At 46.8% G+C, this 19379-nt stretch overlaps 2 protein-coding genes across 2 annotated transcripts in view; one reads left to right on the top strand and one right to left on the bottom strand.

The window, feature by feature from the left end:
• zfyve26 (zinc finger, FYVE domain containing 26) overlaps positions 1-19379 on the bottom strand; it is a 153602-nt gene that overhangs the window by 51060 nt on the left and 83163 nt on the right. The window contains 3 exon segments of the mRNA XM_065025938.1: positions 1588-1769; positions 2754-2846; positions 19032-19185. Of these exon segments, the coding sequence (XP_064882010.1) occupies positions 1588-1769; positions 2754-2846; positions 19032-19185 (429 nt within the window).
• The window catches only part of LOC135574397 (uncharacterized protein DDB_G0271670-like), a 2639-nt gene continuing 2497 nt past the window's right edge, over positions 19238-19379 (top strand). The window contains exons 1-2 of the mRNA XM_065025986.1: positions 19238-19245; positions 19317-19379. The exon at positions 19317-19379 is cut by the window's right edge and continues 831 nt beyond it. Coding sequence (XP_064882058.1) covers positions 19238-19245; positions 19317-19379 — 71 coding nt within the window. The remainder of the gene's footprint in view (positions 19246-19316) is intronic.

Here is a 19379-nt window from a genome sequence, read left to right as displayed (position 1 = left end):
ACTCACTCATTAGTGTCCACCACTCACTCACTCATTTAGTGTCCACCGCTCACTCACTCATTTAGTGTCCACCGCTCACTCACTCATTTAGTGTCCACCGCTCACTCACTCATTAGTGTCCACCACTCACTCACTCATTTAGTGTCCACCACTCACTCATTAGTGTCCACCACTCACTCACTCATTTAGTGTCCACCACTCACTCACTCACTCATTTAGTGTCCACCACTCACTCACTCACTCATTTAGTGTCCACCACTCACTCATTAGTGTCCACCACTCACTCACTCATTTAGTGTCCACCACTCACTCACTCATTTAGTGTCCACCGCTCACTCACTCACTCATTTAGTGTCCACCACTCACTCACTCATTTAGTGTCCACCACTCACTCACTCATTTAGTGTCCACCACTCACTCACTCATTTAGTGTCCACCACTCACTCACTCATTAGTGTCCACCACTCACTCACTGACTCATTTAGTGTCCACCACTCACTCACTCATTTAGTGTCCACCACTCACTCATTTAGTGTCCACCACTCACTCACTCACTCATTTAGTGTCCACCGCTCACTCACTCAGTTAGTGTCCACCGCTCACTCACTCATTAGTGTCCACCACTCACTCACTCATTTAGTGTCCACCACTCACTCACTCATTTAGTGTCCACCACTCACTCACTCATTTAGTGTCCACCGCTCACTCACTCATTTAGTGTCCACCGCTCACTCACTCATTTAGTGTCCACCACTCACTCACTCACTCATTTAGTGTCCACCACTCACTCACTCACTCATTTAGTGTCCACCACTCACTCATTAGTGTCCACCACTCACTCACTCATTTAGTGTCCACCACTCACTCACTCACTCATTTAGTGTCCACCACTCACTCACTCACTCATTTAGTGTCCACCACTCACTCATTAGTGTCCACCACTCACTCACTCATTTAGTGTCCACCGCTCACTCACTCACTCATTTAGTGTCCACCACTCACTCACTCATTTAGTGTCCACCGCTCACTCACTCATTTAGTGTCCACCGCTCACTCACTCATTTAGTGTCCACCGCTCACTCACTCATTTAGTGTCCACCGCTCACTCACTCATTTAGTGTCCACCGCTCACTCACTCATTTAGTGTCCACCGCTCACTCACTCATTTAGTGTCCACCGCTCACTCACTCATTTAGTGTCCACCGCTCACTCACTCATTTAGTGTCCACCGCTCACTCACTCATTTAGTGTCCACCGCTCACTCACTCATTTAGTGTCCACCACTCACTCACTCATTTAGTGTCCCGCCAGTTATTCATTCATCAAGTGGCTTATTTTTACTTTGAGAGATTTAGCCATTCCACTCTATAATATAATATAATAAATATTATATAAATATATATATTATATATAGAAATATATACCAGATGGTTTTATCCAAAGCGAACTACAGTCATGCATGCTAGAGGTCGACCTCTAATACATACTATGGGTGGTCCCGGGAATCGAACCCACTACATTGTAGATACAAGCGCCATGCTCTACCAACTGAGCTACAGGGGACCAGACTCTAGGCCTTATTCTCACCATGGTGAAGCGTTCTCGCTGGCAGACCATGCAGACATGCTGCTGGTTGTCTGGGACCCAGTCCTTACGAACCGGGGCTCTGTCTGGGGGCTGGAACTGATCGGGGGAGCGCTGGATTCTCCTGCCGGTCGACCCTCTGTCCAGAGAACTGCCGGAGGACGAGGTGTGCATGGGGGTACTACCTGGAGTTAGGAGACGGAAACAACATCGTTATCTTCACAATGTATTCTGTAAAATCGGATGTGCTGTACATAGCATTATGGGTACTGTAGTACATAGCATTATGGGTACTGTAGTACATAGCATTATGGGTACTGTAGTACATCTTGCCACAGTAACCACGTGCAACAAAAGAAGATCAAACATTTGAATGATTACACACAGACAAGAATAGAGTATAATAAAATACAGTATACTAGAATAAACTATAATAGACTAGAATAGAGTATAATAAACTACAGTATACTAGAATACAGTATACTAGAATAAACTAGAATAGACTAGAATAGAAAATAATAGAATAATAAAATAGTGTATAATAGAATAGAGTATAATAAACTAGAATATAGTATAATAGAATAGAGTATAATAAACTAAAAGAGAGTATACTAGAATAACGTATAATAGACTAGAATACAGTATAATAGAATAGAGTATAATAAACTAGAATATAGTATAATAGAATAGAGTATAATAAAATACAGTATACTAGAATAAACTATAATAGACTAGAATAATAGGACAGAGTATAATAAAGTATAATAAACTAGAATAGAGTATAATAGAACAGAGTATAATAGAATAGAGTATAATAAAGTATAATAAACTAGAATAGAGTATAATAAAGTATAATAAACTAGAATAGAGTATAATAGAACAGAGTATAATAAAGTATAATAAACTAGAATAGAGTATAATAGAACAGAGTATAATAGAATAGAGTATAATAAAGTATAATAAACTAGAATAGAGTATAATAACCTAGAATAGTATAAGAGACTAGAATAGAGTATAATATAATAGAGTATAATAGAGTATAATAAACTAGAATAGTATAAGAGACTAGAATAGAGTATAATAAACTAGAATAGAGTATAATATAATAGAGTATAATAGAGTATAATAAACTAGAATATAGTATAACAGACAATAGAATGATCTCTGACCTGCAGTAGGTGGAGGTGTTCCCATCCTAGAGGGGGTGGATGGACAGCTGTCCTGGGCTGGACACTGGTCATCCTGGAGACTGATCACAGAATCTGGGGACAGAGAGAGGTCGAAGTAATTAACGTTGTAGACGTGTACCCATCATATCTAAAAAAAAGTCAAAATGTGTAAATTCAGTGTTGGGGGAACGTAACTTCTTTAAGTAACTCGTGACATTACAGCGTTACTATGGAATGTAAACACACACTAAATTACATGCGTTAACAAAAACAGAAAACCCTCTGAAGATGCCTAGCACGTGTCGGTCATTAGAATGGATTGCATAGTAACCGGAAGGTTGCAAGTTCAAATCCCCGAGTTGACAAGGTACAAATCTGTCGTTCTGCCCCCCTGAACAAGGCAGTTAAACCCACTGTTCCTAGGCCGTCATTGAAAATAAGAATTTGTTCTTAATTAACTGACTTGCCTAGTTAAATGAAGGTAAAATCAATATATGCCACTCGTCTATATCTCTACACCAACTCAAGTAAAACTGACAGAAGCAATATTTCCTTTACAATACATTAAATAAATGATATACAGTTGAAGTCGGAAGTTTACATACACCTTCGCCAAATACATTTAAAACTCAGTTTTTCCACAATTCCTGACATTTAATCCTAGTCAGAATTCCCTGTTTTAGGTCAGTTAGGGTCACCACTTTATGTTACGAATGTGAAATGTCAGAATAATAGTAAAGAATGATTTATTTCAGCTTTTTATTTCTTTCATCACATTCCCAGTGGGTCAGAAGTTTACAAACACTCAATTAGTATTTGGTAGCATTGCCTTTAAAATTGTTTAACTTGGGTCAAATGTTTCGAAAGCCTTCCACAAGCTTCCCACAATAAGTTGGGTGAATTTTGGCCCATTCCGCCTGACAGAGCTGGTGTAACGGAATCAGGTTTGTAAGTCTCCTTGCTCGCACAAGCTTTTTCAGTTCTGCCCACAAATTTTCTATAGGATTGAGGTCAGGGCTTTGTGATGGCCACTCCAATATCTTGACTTTGTTGTCTTTAAGCCATTTTGCCACAACATTGGAAGTATGCTTGGGGTCATTGTCCATTTGGAAGACCCATTTGCGACCAAGCTTTAACTTCCTGACTGATGTCTTGAGATGTTGCTTCAATATATCCACATAATTGTCCTCTCATGATGCAATCTATTTTGTTAAGTGCACCAGTCCCTCCTGCAGCAAAGCACCCCCACAACATGATGCTGCCACCCCCGTGCGTCACGGTTGGGATGGTGTTCTTCGGCTTGCAAGCCTCCCCCTTTTTCCTCTAAACATAACGATGGTCATTTTGGCCAAACAATTCTATTTTTGTTTCATCAGACCAGAGGACATTTCTCCAAAAAGTATGATCTTTGTCCCCATGTGCAGTTGCAAACTGTAGTCTGGCTTTTTTATGGCGGTTTAGGAGCAGTGGCTTCTTCCTTGCTGAGTGGCCTTTCAGGTTATGTCGATACAGGACCTTCAGGCGTTTGGAAATTGCTCCCAAGGATGAACCAGACTTGTGGAGGGCTGATTTCTTTTGATCTTCCCATGATGTCCAGAAAAGAGGCACTGAGTTTGAAGGTAGGCCTTGAAATACATCCACAGGTACACCTTCAATTGACTAACCCCATGACATAATTTTCTGGAATTTTCCAAGCTGGTTAAAAGGCACAGTCAACTCAGTGTATGTAAACTTCTGACCCACTGGAATTGTGATATATTATTTCACTTAATTCACTTTGTCTGTAAACAATTGTTGGAAAAATTACTTGTGTCATGCACAAAGTAGATGTCCTAACCGACTTGCCAAAACTATAGTTTGTTAACAAGAAATTTGTGGAGTTGTTGAAAAACAGGTTTTAATTACTCCAACCTAAGTGTATGTAAACTTACAACTTCAACTGTACATATACATAAGTATGCACCCACTTTGATTCCTTCAAATTTTATTGTGTTACAAAGTGGGATTAAATTGTCATTTATTTGAAAATGACACATATCCCTTCACTAGATAAGTATTCAACGCTCTGAGTCAATGCATGTTTGAAACACCTATGGCAGCGATTACAGCTGTGAGTCTTTCTGGGTAAAGATTACAGCTGTGAGTCTTTCTGGGTAAAGATTACAGCTGTGAGTCTTTCTGGGTAAAGATTACAGCTGTGAGTCTTTCTGGGTAAAGATTACAGCTGTGAGTCTTTCTGGGTAAAGATTACAGCTGTGAGTCTTTCTGGGTAAAGATTACAGCTGTGAGTCTTTCTGGGTAAAGATTACAGCGGTGAGTCTTTCTGGGTAAAGATTACAGCGGTGAGTCTTTCTGGGTAAAGATTACAGCTGTGAGTCTTTCTGGGTAAAGATTACAGCTGTGAGTCTTTCTGGGTAAAGATTACAGCTGTGAGTCTTTCTGGGTAAATCTCTAAGAGTTTTGCACACCTGGATTGTGCATTATTTTACCATTATTCTTTCCCACAAAATGTTCAAGCTCAGTCAAGGTGTTGGGGATCATGGCTGGACAGCAATCTTCCAAGTCTTGCCATAGATTTTCAAATAGATTGAATCAACACTAACTTGGCCACTCAGGAACATATGGCCTTGTGTTTTAGGTTATTGTCCTGCTGAAAGGTGAATTCCTCTCCCAGCGACTGGTGGAAAGCAGACTGAACCAAGTTTTCCTCTAGGATTTTGCGTGTGCTTAGCTCCATTCCATTTATTTTTTATCCTGGAAAAACTCCCCAGTATTTTCTGATGTCGAGCATACCCATAACATGATGCAGCCACCACCATGCTTGAAAATAAGGAGCAAGTTACTCAGTGATGTGTTGTGTTCGATTTTCCCCAACATAAGGCTTTGCATTTAGGCCAAACATTAATTGCTTTGCCTTGTTTTATATTCTGTATATTTTTACTCTGTCATTTAGGACATTATTGTTGAGTCTCTACAACATTGTTGATCCATCCTCAGTTTTCTCCCATCACAGCCATTGAACTCTGTAGAGGTTTTAAAATCACCAATGGCCTCCTCATGGTGAGATCCCTGAGCAGTTTCTTTCCTGTCCAGCAGCTCAGTTGATGTGTCTGGGTGTTTTAATACATCATCCACACCATAAATACGAACTTGACCGCGCTTAAAGAGATATTCAATGCATGATTTGTTATGGATTCCCATCTACCAATCACTGCCCTTTTTCATGAGGCATCTTTTGAAAAAAAAAAACTCCCAGGTCAATGTACAGTAGTTGAATCTCTGCTAGAGAATTTAACACTTGACTGAGGGACCTTACAGATGTATGTATGGGGGACAGAGAAAGGGGTAGTCATTCAAAAACCCATATTATTTCACACACAGTGAGTCCATTTAACTTACTAATGTGATTTGTTAAGTCACATTTTTGTTTCTCCTTGCCTATACAAAAGGGGGTTCAATACGACTATATTTTAGTTATTACATTTGATTAAATTTGTAAAAATTTGTAGAATTTTATTTTCCCTTTGATATTACGAAGTATATTGTGTAGCTCAATGACAACAACAAAAAAATATATATATATATCTATTTCAATCACACTTTGTAATAAAACTACATTTAAAACAACAACAAATCCAAGGGGGTGAATCCATCTGATACCCGCTGTAGAAAACCAACTGGGCACCGTAATAGGATCAATAACAAGTACAACTGGCTACCAATCTGTTTTACACACAGATACGAACCGGGTGGAGATTCTAGGCTAAAACTTATACTTTCACATTGTCTTAATTGTACGGCCCTTTACTTTATATTAAATGGTGAAAACGTAGCGGGAGAAATGTCAATTCTTATCAACGGAGACGAACTCAGCTACCCCGATTTGCTTTATTACCAGACAATAAACGGGCCACTTCGCCCGAACCCGATGAAAATCCTGCAAGTAGCGTCAGTCAAGACTCAAAGGTAACATCGGTCCTTTTCTTCAACCAATTCAAAGTAATACGGCTACTTCCACGATAAATAAAGTCTATTGTCGCTGCCATCTCACTAACTATCTATCTAGTTACCATGCCAACTCCCCGCCACAACGTTCATGCAGGAACAGGAAGAGCGCGATGAACGTAGCCTAGGATGAAGAGATTCTATGATCTCACTATTGTTGGATCCTGTATTTTACATTATAGCCATTAACCATATATATGATTGAATATTATCTGCTGTTGGCTTGTGTGGATGTATGTGTGTGTTATGCAACATAGCTGACTTGAAACATTGTTAACAGTTTCAGGGCCATGGGCCTTTCTCATGATGGAAAAATACAGAGTAGCATGAAGACAGGAACTGTTCAATGAGTTGGGAGGGGGGCACATTCAGAGCGGGGTGTTGCGAGAACAAGTGGTCTTTTGTTAGATAACAGGAGCCAGGTGCGAGATAACGGTATCGAGCATGAGCGCATAGATATTCTTCACAGCAAGTTACATCTATCAACTGGAGCGCCCTGGGGCTGGTACCAGCTCGTAAGACAGTTACATCTATCAACTGGAGCGCCCTGGGGCTGGTACCAGCTCGTAAGACAGTTACATCTATCAACTGGAGCGCCCTGGGGCTGGTACCAGCTCGTAAGACAGTTACATCTATCAACTGGAGCGCCCTGGGGCTGGTACCAGCTCGTAAGACAGTTACATCTATCAACTGGAGCGCCCTGGGGCTGGTACCAGCTCGTAAGACAGTTACATCTATCAACTGGAGCGCCCGGGGCTGGTACCAGCTCGTTAAGAAGACAGTTACATCTATCAACTGGAGCGCCCGGGGTTGGTACCAGCTCGTAAGACAGTTACATCTATCAACTGGAGCGCCCTGGGGCTGGTACCAGCTCGTAAGACAGTTACATCTATCAACTGGAGCGCCCTGGGGCTGGTACCAGCTCGTAAGACAGTTACATCTATCAACTGGAGCGCCCGGGGCTGGTACCAGCTCGTAAGACAGTTACATCTATCAACTGGAGCGCCCTGGGGCTGGTACCAGCTCCGTAAGACAGTTACATCTATCAACTGGAGCGCCCTGGGGCTGGTACCAGCAACTGGAGCGCCCGGGGCTGGTACGTAAGACAGTTACATCTATCAACTGGAGCGCCCGGGGTTGGTACCAGCTCGTAAGACAGTTACATCTATCAACTGGAGCGCCCGGGGCTGGTAAGACAGTTACATCTATCAACTGGAGCGCCCGGGGCTGGTACCAGCTCGTAAGACAGTTACATCTATCAACTGGAGCGCCCTATCAACTGGAGGGCTGGTACCAGCTCGTAAGAAGACAGTTACATCTATCAACTGGAGCGCCCGGGGCTGGTACCAGCTCGTAAGACAGTTACATCTATCAACTGGAGCGCCCGGGGCTGGTACTGGACAGTTACTGGACAGTTACATCTATCAACTGCGCCCTGGGGCTGGTACCAGCTCGTAAGACAGTTACATCTATCAACTGGAGCGCCCTGGGGCTGGTACCAGCTCGTAAGACAGTTACATCTATCAACTGGAGCGCCCGGGGGCTGGTACCAGCTCGTAAGACAGTTACATCTATCAACTGGAGCGCCCTGGGGCTGGTACCAGCTCGTAAGACAGTTACATCTATCAACTGGAGCGCCCTGGGGCTGGTACCAGCTCGTAAGACAGTTACATCTATCAACTGGAGCGCCCTGGGGCTGGTACCAGCTCGTAAGACAGTTACATCTATCAACTGGAGCGCCCTGGGGCTGGTACCAGCTCGTAAGACAGTTACATCTATCAACTGGAGCGCCCTATCAACTGGGGCCCTGGTGGTACCAGCTCGTAAGACAGTTACATCTATCAACTGGAGCGCCCGGGGCTGGTACCAGCTCGTAAGACAGTTACATCTATCAACTGGAGCGCCCTGGGGCTGGTAGCTCGCCTATCAACTGGAGCGCCCTGGGGCTGGTACCAGCTCGTAAGACAGTTACATCTATCAACTGGAGCGCCCTGGGGCTGGTACCAGCTCGTAAGACAGTTACATCTATCAACTGGAGCGCCCTGGGGCTGGTACCAGCTCGTAAGACAGTTACATCTATCAACTGGAGCGCCCTGGGGCTGGTACCAGCTCGTAAGACAGTTACATCTATCAACTGGGGCTGGTACCAGCGACAGTTACATCTATCAACTGGGGCTGGTGGTACCAGCTCGTAAGACAGTTACATCTATCAACTGGAGCGCCCTGGGGCTGGTACCAGCTCGTAAGACAGTTACATCTATCAACTGGAGCGCCCGGGGCTGGTACCAGCGCCTATCAACTGGGGCTGGTACCAGCTCGTAAGACAGTTACATCTATCAACTGGAGCGCCCGGGGGCTGGTACCAGCTCGTAAGACAGTTACATCTATCAACTGGAGCGCCCTGGGGCTGGTACCAGCTCGTAAGACAGTTACATCTATCAACTGGAGCGCCCTGGGGCTGGTACCAGCTCGTAAGACAGTTACATCTATCAACTGGAGCGCCCTGGGGCTGGTACCAGCTCGTAAGACAGTTACATCTATCAACTGGAGCGCCCTGGGGCTGGTACCAGCTCGTAAGACAGTTACATCTATCAACTGGAGCGCCCTGGGGCTGGTACCAGCTCGTAAGACAGTTACATCTATCAACTGGAGCGCCCTGGGGCTGGTACCAGCTCGTAAGACAGTTACATCTATCAACTGGAGCGCCCTGGGGCTGGTACCAGCTCGTAAGACAGTTACATCTATCAACTGGAGCGCCCTGGGGCTGGTACCAGAAGACAGTTACATCTATCAACTGGAGCACCCTGGGGCTGGTACCAGCTCGTAAGACAGTTACATCTATCAACTGGAGCGCCCTGGGGCTGGTACCAGCTCGTAAGACAGTTACATCTATCAACTGGAGCGCCCGGGGCTGGTACCAGCTCGTAAGACAGTTACATCTATCAACTGGAGCGCCCTGGGGCTGGTACCAGCTCGTAAGACAGTTACATCTATCAACTGGAGCGCCCTGGGGCTGGTACCAGCTCGTAAGACAGTTACATCTATCAACTGGAGCGCCCTGGGGCTGGTACCAGCTCGTAAGACAGTTACATCTATCAACTGGAGCGCCCTGGGGCTGGTACCAGCTCGTAAGACAGTTACATCTATCAACTGGAGCGCCCTGGGGCTGGTACCAGCTCGTAAGACAGTTACATCTATCAACTGGAGCGCCCTGGGGCTGGTACCAGCTCGTAAGACAGTTACATCTATCAACTGGAGCGCCCTGGGGCTGGTACCAGCTCGTAAGACAGTTACATCTATCAACTGGAGCGCCCGGGGGCTGGTACCAGCTCGTAAGACAGTTACATCTATCAAGCGCCCTGGGGCTGGTACTGGAGCGCCCTGGGGCTGGTACCAGCTCGTAAGACAGTTACATCTATCAACTGGAGCGCCCTGGGGCTGGTACCAGCTCGTAAGACAGTTACATCTATCAACTGAAGATCAACTGGAGCGCCCTGGGCTGGTACCAGCTCGTAAGACAGTTACATCTATCAACTGGAGCGCCCGGGGCTGGTACCAGCTCGTAAGACAGTTACATCTATCAACTGGAGCGCCCTGGGGCTGGTACCAGCTCGTAAGACAGTTACATCTATCAACTGGAGCGCCCCGGGGCTGGTACCAGCTCGTAAGACAGTTACATCTATCAACTGGCGCCCTGGGGCTGGTAGCGCCATCTATCAACTGGGGCTGGTACCAGCTCGTAAGACAGTTACATCTATCAACTGGAGCGCCCGGGGCTGGTACCAGCTCGTAAGACAGTTACATCTATCAACTGGAGCGCCCTGGGGCTGGTACCAGCTCGTAAGACAGTTACATCTATCAACTGGAGCGCCCTGGGGCTGGTACCAGCTCGTAAGACGGTTACATCTATCAACTGGAGCGCCCGGGGGCTGGTACCAGCTCGTAAGACAGTTACATCTATCAACTGGAGCGCCCTGGGGCTGGTACCAGCTCGTAAGACAGTTACATCTATCAACTGGAGCGCCCGGGGCTGGTACCAGCTCGTAAGACAGTTACATCTATCAACTGGAGCGCCCTGGGGCTGGTACCAGCTCGTAAGACAGTTACATCTATCAACTGGAGCGCCCTGGGGCTGGTACCAGCTCGTAAGACAGTTACATCTATCAACTGGAGCGCCCGGGGGTTGGTACCAGCTCGTAAGACAGTTACATCTATCAACTGGAGCGCCCTGGGGCTGGTACCAGCTCGTAAGACAGTTACATCTATCAACTGGAGCGCCCGGGGGTTGGTACCAGCTCGTAAGACAGTTACATCTATCAACTGGAGCGCCCTGGGGCTGGTACCAGCTCGTAAGACAGTTACATCTATCAACTGGAGCGCCCTGGGGCTGGTACCAGCTCGTAAGACAGTTACATCTATCAACTGGAGCGCCCTGGGGCTGGTACCAGCTCGTAAGACAGTTACATCTATCAACTGGAGCGCCCGGGGGCTGGTACCAGCTCGTAAGACAGTTACATCTATCAACTGGAGCGCCCTGGGGCTGGTACCAGCTCGTAAGACAGTTACATCTATCAACTGGAGCGCCCTGGGGCTGGTACCAGCTCGTAAGACAGTTACATCTATCAACTGGAGCGCCCTGGGGCTGGTACCAGCTCGTAAGACAGTTACATCTATCAACTGGAGCGCCCTGGGGCTGGTACCAGCTGGTAAGACAGTTACATCTATCAACTGGAGCGCCCCTGGGGCTGGTACCAGCTCGTAAGACAGTTACATCTATCAACTGGAGCGCCCTGGGGCTGGTACCAGCTCGTAAGACAGTTACATCTATCAACTGGAGCGCCCGGGGCTGGTACCAGCTCGTAAGACAGTTACATCTATCAACTGGAGCGCCCTGGGGCTGGTACCAGCTCGTAAGACAGTTACATCTATCAACTGGAGCGCCCTGGGGCTGGTACCAGCTCGTAAGACAGTTACATCTATACACTGAGCGCCCTGGGGCTGGTACCAGCTCGTAAGACAGTTACATCTATCAACTGGAGCGCCCTGGGGCTGGTACCAGCTCGTAAGACAGTTACATCTATCAACTGAGCGCCCTGGGGCTGGTACCAGCTCGTAAGACAGTTACATCTATCAACTGGAGCGCCCGGGGGGGTACCAGCTCGTAAGACAGTTACATCTATCAACTGGAGCGCCCTGGGGCTGGTACCAGCTCGTAAGACAGTTACATCTATCAACTGGAGCGCCCGGGGCTGGTACCAGCTCGTAAGACAGTTACATCTATCAACTGGAGCGCCCTGGGGCTGGTACCAGCTCGTAAGACAGTTACATCTATCAACTGGAGCGCCCTGGGGCTGGTACCAGCTCGTAAGACAGTTACATCTATCAACTGGAGCGCCCTGGGGCTGGTACCAGCTCGTAAGACAGTTACATCTATCAACTGGAGCGCCCGGGGCTGGTACCAGCTCGTAAGACAGTTACATCTATCAACTGGAGCGCCATCTGGGGCTGGTACCAGCTCGTAAGACAGTTACATCTATCAACTGGAGCGCCCTGGGGCTGGTACCAGCTCGTAAGACAGTTACATCTATCAACTGGAGCGCCCTGGGGCTGGTACCAGCTCGTAAGACAGTTACATCTATCAACTGGAGCGCCCTGGGGCTGGTACCAGCTGGTAAGACAGTTACATCTATCAACTGAGCGCCCATCTATCAACTGGGGCTGGTACCAGCTCGTAAGACAGTTACATCTATCAACTGGAGCGCCCTGGGGCTGGTACCAGCTCGTAAGACAGTTACATCTATCAACTGGAGCGCCCGGGGCTGGTACCAGCTCGTAAGACAGTTACATCTATCAACTGGAGCGCCCTGGGGCTGGTACCAGCTCGTAAGACAGTTACATCTATCAACTGGAGCGCCCTGGGGCTGGTACCAGCTCGTAAGACAGTTACATCTATCAACTGGAGCGCCCTGGGGCTGGTACCAGCTCGTAAGACAGTTACATCTATCAACTGGAGCGCCCTGGGGCTGGTACCAGCTCGTAAGACAGTTACATCTATCAACTGGAGCGCCCTGGGGCTGGTACCAGCTCGTAAGACAGTTACATCTATCAACTGGAGCGCCCTGGGGCTGGTACCAGCTCGTAAGACAGTTACATCTATCAACTGAGCGCCCTGGGGCTGGTACCAGCTCGTAAGACAGTTACATCTATCAACTGGAGCGCCCGGGGCTGGTACCAGCTCGTAAGACAGTTACATCTATCAACTGGAGCGCCCCAGCTGGGGCTGGTACCAGCTCGTAAGACAGTTACATCTATCAACTGGAGCGCCCTGGGGCTGGTACCAGCTCGTAAGACAGTTACATCTATCAACTGGAGCGCCTGGGGCTGGTACCAGCTCGTAAGACAGTTACATCTATCAACTGGAGCGCCCGGGGCTGGTACCAGCTCGTAAGACAGTTACATCTATCAACTGGAGCGCCCTGGGGCTGGTACCAGCTCGTAAGACAGTTACATCTATCAACTGGAGCGCCCTGGGGCTGGTACCAGCTCGTAAGACAGTTACATCTATCAACTGGAGCGCCCTGGGGCTGGTACCAGCTCGTAAGACAGTTACATCTATCAACTGGAGCGCCCTGGGGCTGGTACCAGCTCGTAAGACAGTTACATCTATCAACTGAGCGCCCTGGGGCTGGTACCAGCTCGTAAGACAGTTACATCTATCAACTGGAGCGCCCTGGGGCTGGTACCAGCTCGTAAGACAGTTACATCTATCAACTGGAGCGCCCTGGGGCTGGTACCAGCTCGTAAGACAGTTACATCTATCAACTGGAGCGCCCGGGGCTGGTACCAGCTCGTAAGACAGTTACATCTATCAACTGGAGCGCCCGGGGCTGGTACCAGCTCGTAAGACAGTTACATCTATCAACTGGAGCGCCCGGGGCTTGGTACCAGCTCGTAAGACAGTTACATCTATCAACTGAGCGCCCTGGGGCTGGTACCAGCTCGTAAGACAGTTACATCTATCAACTGGAGCGCCCGGGGCTGGTACCAGCTCGTAAGACAGTTACATCTATCAACTGGAGCGCCCTGGGGCTGGTACCAGCTCGTAAGACAGTTACATCTATCAACTGGAGCGCCCTGGGGCTGGTACCAGCTCGTAAGACAGTTACATCTATCAACTGGAGCGCCCTGGGGCTGGTACCAGCTCGTAAGACAGTTACATCTATCAACTGGAGCGCCCTGGGGCTGGTACCAGCTCGTAAGACAGTTACATCTATCAACTGGAGCGCCCTGGGGCTGGTACCAGCTCGTAAGACAGTTACATCTATCAACTGGAGCGCCCTGGGGCTGGTACCAGCTCGTAAGACAGTTACATCTATCAACTGGAGCGCCCTGGGGCTGGTACCAGCTCGTAAGACAGTTACATCTATCAACTGGAGCGCCCTGGGGCTGGTACCAGCTCGTAAGACAGTTACATCTATCAACTGGAGCGCCCTGGGGCTGGTACCAGCTCGTAAGACAGTTACATCTATCAACTGGAGCGCCCTGGGGCTGGTACCAGCTCGTAAGACAGTTACATCTATCAACTGGAGCGCCCTGGGGCTGGTACCAGCTCGTAAGACAGTTACATCTATCAACTGGAGCGCCCTGGGGCTGGTACCAGCTCGTAAGACAGTTACATCTATCAACTGGAGCGCCCTGGGGCTGGTACCAGCTCGTAAGACAGTTACATCTATCAACTGGAGCGCCCTGGGGCTGGTACCAGCTCGTAAGACAGTTACATCTATCAACTGGAGCGCCCTGGGGCTGGTACCAGCTCGTAAGACAGTTACATCTATCAACTGGAGCGCCCGGGGGTTGGTACCAGCTCGTAAGACAGTTACATCTATCAACTGGAGCGCCCTGGGGCTGGTACCAGCTCGTAAGACAGTTACATCTATCAACTGGAGCGCCCTGGGGCTGGTACCAGCTCGTAAGACAGTTACATCTATCAACTGGAGCGCCCGGGGGCTGGTACCAGCTCGTAAGACAGTTACATCTATCAACTGGAGCGCCCGGGGGCTGGTACCAGCTCGTAAGACAGTTACATCTATCAACTGGAGCGCCCTGGGGCTGGTACCAGCTCGTAAGACAGTTACATCTATCAACTGGAGCGCCCTGGGGGTTGGTACCAGCTCGTAAGACAGTTACATCTATCAACTGGAGCGCCCTGGGGCTGGTACCAGCTTGTACGACAACAATCAATAAACCACGCCCAGTCTCTACTGTGATAGGCCAACAGACGGGTTGGGACAATATATATCACAGTATAAGAACACTGTTTACATCAGTGGTCACCAAACTACGGCCCGCGGGCCGGATACGGCCCGTCAGCACATTTGGCCCGGCCCTCAATACCAGAGACGCTATCGAATTTTTTTCCTATTTGGCCTCCAGAAAAAAAATCCTAGGCCCGGCCCTGTCAAAGAGAGAACGGAATAATGGCGAAAAGGTTAGGTAAGAGAAAAATTGATTCAGAATGCAGGGTATTTAACCTGCAGTGGACAAACATTTTTTTTTTTGTTCAATGCAAAGAAAAGGCTGTTTGTCTCATCTGTCAAGAGACGGTGGCGATATTCAAAGAATACAATCTTCGCCGACACTATGAATCCCGTCACAAAGACAAGTACGATAGCTTGCAAGGCCAAATACGAGCAGACAAACTCTCAAAGCTAAAAAGTGGACTACTATCTCAGCAGAATACATTTGTACGCCAAGCTCAGCTGAACCAGGCATCCGTTCGGGCCAGCTTTCGGGTTGCTAAACTGATAGCAAGAAGCGGTAAGCCTTTCACTGACGGAGAGTTTGTTAAGAAATGTATGGATGCTGTCGCGGAGGAGGTGTGTCCCGAGAAGAAAGATGCATTTAATGCCGTAAGTCTGTCGGCGAGTACAATCACCAGACGCGTTGAAGAAATCGGGAGTAATGTATATGCCCAGCTGCAGCAGAAGACGAAAGAATTTGACTTTTTTCATTAGCACTGGATGAGAGCACGGACGTGCAAGACACAGCGCAACTGCTCATTTTTATTCGTGGAGTTAGCGCAAACTTTGAGATATGCGAGGAGCTGGCAGCCCTCCAAAGTCTCAAAGGGACTACAACGGGAGAGGATATTTTTGACAAAGTGTGCCAAACCATGGAGAAGTTGGACCTGGACTGGTCAAAGCTAGCTAGCATCACGACTGACGGGGCTCCTAGCATGGTGGGCGAAACTCGCGGTCTAATAGGACGCATGAACCGGGAGTTGGAAAAAGGGGTCTCACCGCCCGCTACGAGTCCACTGCCTAATTCACCAGCAAGCACTGTGCTGCAAAGTGTTGAAGTGGGATTCTGTAATGAAGGTTGTGGTGTCGTGCATAAACTTCATCAGAGCAAAGGGACTTAAACACAGGCAGTTCCAAGAATTCCTGTCTGAACTGGAGTCTACGCACGGAGATGTGCTGTACTACACAGAGGTCCGATGGCTGAGCCGGGGCAGAGTTTTGAGGCGTTTTTACGAGCTGCTACCCGAAATTAACGCATTTCTTCATTTAAAAGACAAAACGGTCCCAGAGCTGATCGACCCAGAATGGAAATGGCACCTCGCATTTTTAACAGACGTGACAGAAATACTTAACAGCCTTAACTTGCAGCTACAAGGCGAGGGGAAACTCATTTGCGACATGTATTCACATATAAAAGCATTTGAGGTGAAATTAGCGCTGCTTTTGGAACAAGTGAAAAAGCGCAACTTCGTCCATCTTCCTGCTACCCAAAACCTGTCGACAGAGAACCCAGCGGTCCCGTTCCCAGCTGAAAAGTGCCTGGAAGCACTGGAAATCCATCTTTTTCAGAACCCCTTTGTTGCCGACATTGATGAAGCCCAGCCTTCATATCAGTTTGAGTTGGCTGAGTTACAGAACTGTGATGTTCTGAAAGACGCATTCAAGCCCAACAGTCTCATTGACTTCTATGCCGCCCTCCCAAACGACACATATCCAAACATCAAAAAACACGCAATGAAAATGTCCACAGTTTTTGGCAGCACGTATATCTGCGAGAAAACCTTTTCTCGCATGAAACTGCTGAAAACCCCGATGAGATCAAGATTGACAGATGAACATTTGCATCAGTGCTTGAGACTGGCTGTAACTAGAATGGAACCTGATATTCAACTTCTCACCAGCCAGATGCAGGCCCACAGTTCACACTGATGAACATACCTATGTAAGCTCACTTTTCTGACTTGAATGAGTCATTCTGAGCATAAACAAATATAATCATAATAAAATCTACTGGGATAAAATCCATCTTTACAACCATACTGGTAGTGAAATGTATTGTGCTGTGTAGGTGCTGTATCACTTAGTTCAGTTTCTCAACCTGCTTCTTTTGTGGTTTTCACAGGGAAGTTGATGAGAGAGAGCTGCAAACAGCGGTGTCTACAAGCCTACTGGAACCTACAAAAGGATTATAAGGAAGGAACACAAGAACTTTAAGAGACTGCTCATATGTGTCAGAGAGATTCTGCTCTGACAACTGAGCTGAACTTTTATCTGTTAAGATTGTGCATGGCACGACAGAAAGTTAATGTTCCATGGCTTTTTTTTCTATGAAGAACCCAGAGAGAGTTATTTAGTTATTATTTATTTCCTGTTTTTTCTGTGAAGAACTCAGAGAGGGTTATTTAGTTATTATTTATTTCATTAATAGTGTTATTATTTGTTTCCTGACTTTTTTTCTGTAAAGAACCTGGAAAGGGTTATTTGGTTATGTGTGGCTTTCTGGAAAACAATACATTTTTTAAGCTCCCCTACGATCGTCACACTTTTTCTGTTACAAACTGACACCGGCCCCCCATCAGAGAAGGGAAAAGTTATGTGGCCCTCACAGGAAAAAGATTGGGGACCCCTGGTTTACATACATCCTGTCAGTTCTCTGTTCTGCCCTGCGTGGTATTACAGTGAGCCCGTATATATACGAAAGTTGCATTTGCCATTTATTACTTTGCTAATAAAAAATACATAGTATAAAATCGGTGACTCATTGTTATATTTATCCTGATACCAGATTCGAATTTATGCAACCCTAACACTATCTATCTAGTTACCATGCCAACACCCCGCCACAACGTTCATGCAGGAACAGGAAGAGCGCGATGAACGTAGCCTAGGATGGAGGGATTTTCTTTTCTTTTTTAAATTATTTGTGCCAACAAAGAAAAAGGACAATAATATTGTAAAAGTAACTAAGTAACTCATTAATTAAATTGAAAAACAATGAATGAGTTTTGGTAACTAGTTACCACAACAACAAAAAAGAGTACTTGGTAACTAGTTCCTTCCAACACTGTGTCCAGACAGAGCAAGGTAGTCGTGAGGTAACAAAGGAAGCCTGATTTTACTCTATAATAACGGATTGGATTTGATATAAAAACCAATCAAGGTACTCAAACACTTTACAAAGTAAGAGGGAATTTCACCTCATCCACCCAATTGGATGACGCACGGCAACCATTTTGTACCAGAACGTTTACCACACATCACCACAACATCAGAGACACAACTTGAGAGATTGGACAATCACATATCCATAGCACATTTGACTGACAATATGAGTGGTTGTGAAGACCGATGACTGAGTCTGGGGAGACAGGGAGAGACATCCATAGTACAAGCCTGTGCATTAGTGACATAACACACTTTTTTTCCCCCCCACTGTCGTGCCGACCTGAACCGTAACTTGCCGGCTCGCATATTTCCAGAAAGTTCTAGAAACTATGGTGGACGCATTAACCAGGCCAGAGGAGTACAGGTCGTGTGAATGGCGCCTCACAATCATGACACAACATCCTTCCCAAACATCAGGCTATTGTTCTCTCCCTCCCTTCTCTTTTCTCTTATCGAAATAAACTCAAGACATCGTCCTTTCTCGCCTCGGTGGATCGACGTAAACTTTTTCTGCCCAAATTTCCCAAAAAGCATGTCTTGGCGTGTATTCCCCCCCCCCCTCCCCCCGTACAATTAGGCCTTAAAGTTTAGGCAGATCAAATATATGAATCGCACAATAATTATACATTTGTTGAAATTGTAATACATCACTTCCTCTTTACTCAACCCAACAGCCCTTCATCCACACAATATTTTAATGACCCCCTAAACCCACCCGGCCCACAGATATAACACCAGGGGGGTCTGCGGGTTACGGGTCAACCCGCGAATCACTAGTGTGTTTGTGTGTCGAGCGCTTGGTACTGACCGGAGCGAGACTTCTCCCTGGGTGCGTAGGGGAAGTCCAGGGCCTTGCAGGCGTAGTTAGAGAGTAGTTTGTCTATGTCGTGGGCGGTGAAGCCGTCCTCCCGGCCTAATAGTAGGTTCTGTAACGTCCTCACCGCCACTTCAGCCCAGTCCACCTTCAAAAAGGTCAACGTTTTCATTGAACAAATGGCAGACAGTAAAAAAAAAATGAAATAGTCGATAACAGACTCCAGTTCAAGATTATATTAACGACACAATGTGCCACTAATAATCACTGCCACATCAGCACTGTCCACCCTGGTGGTGGTGGTAGTAGTAGTAGTAGTAGTAGTGGTGGTAGTAGTAGTGG

This window comes from Oncorhynchus nerka, linkage group LG12, assembly GCF_034236695.1.
Source record: "Oncorhynchus nerka isolate Pitt River linkage group LG12, Oner_Uvic_2.0, whole genome shotgun sequence".
Classification (NCBI taxonomy): domain Eukaryota; kingdom Metazoa; phylum Chordata; class Actinopteri; order Salmoniformes; family Salmonidae; genus Oncorhynchus; species Oncorhynchus nerka.
This window is presented reverse-complemented; position numbering and strand designations above follow the sequence as displayed.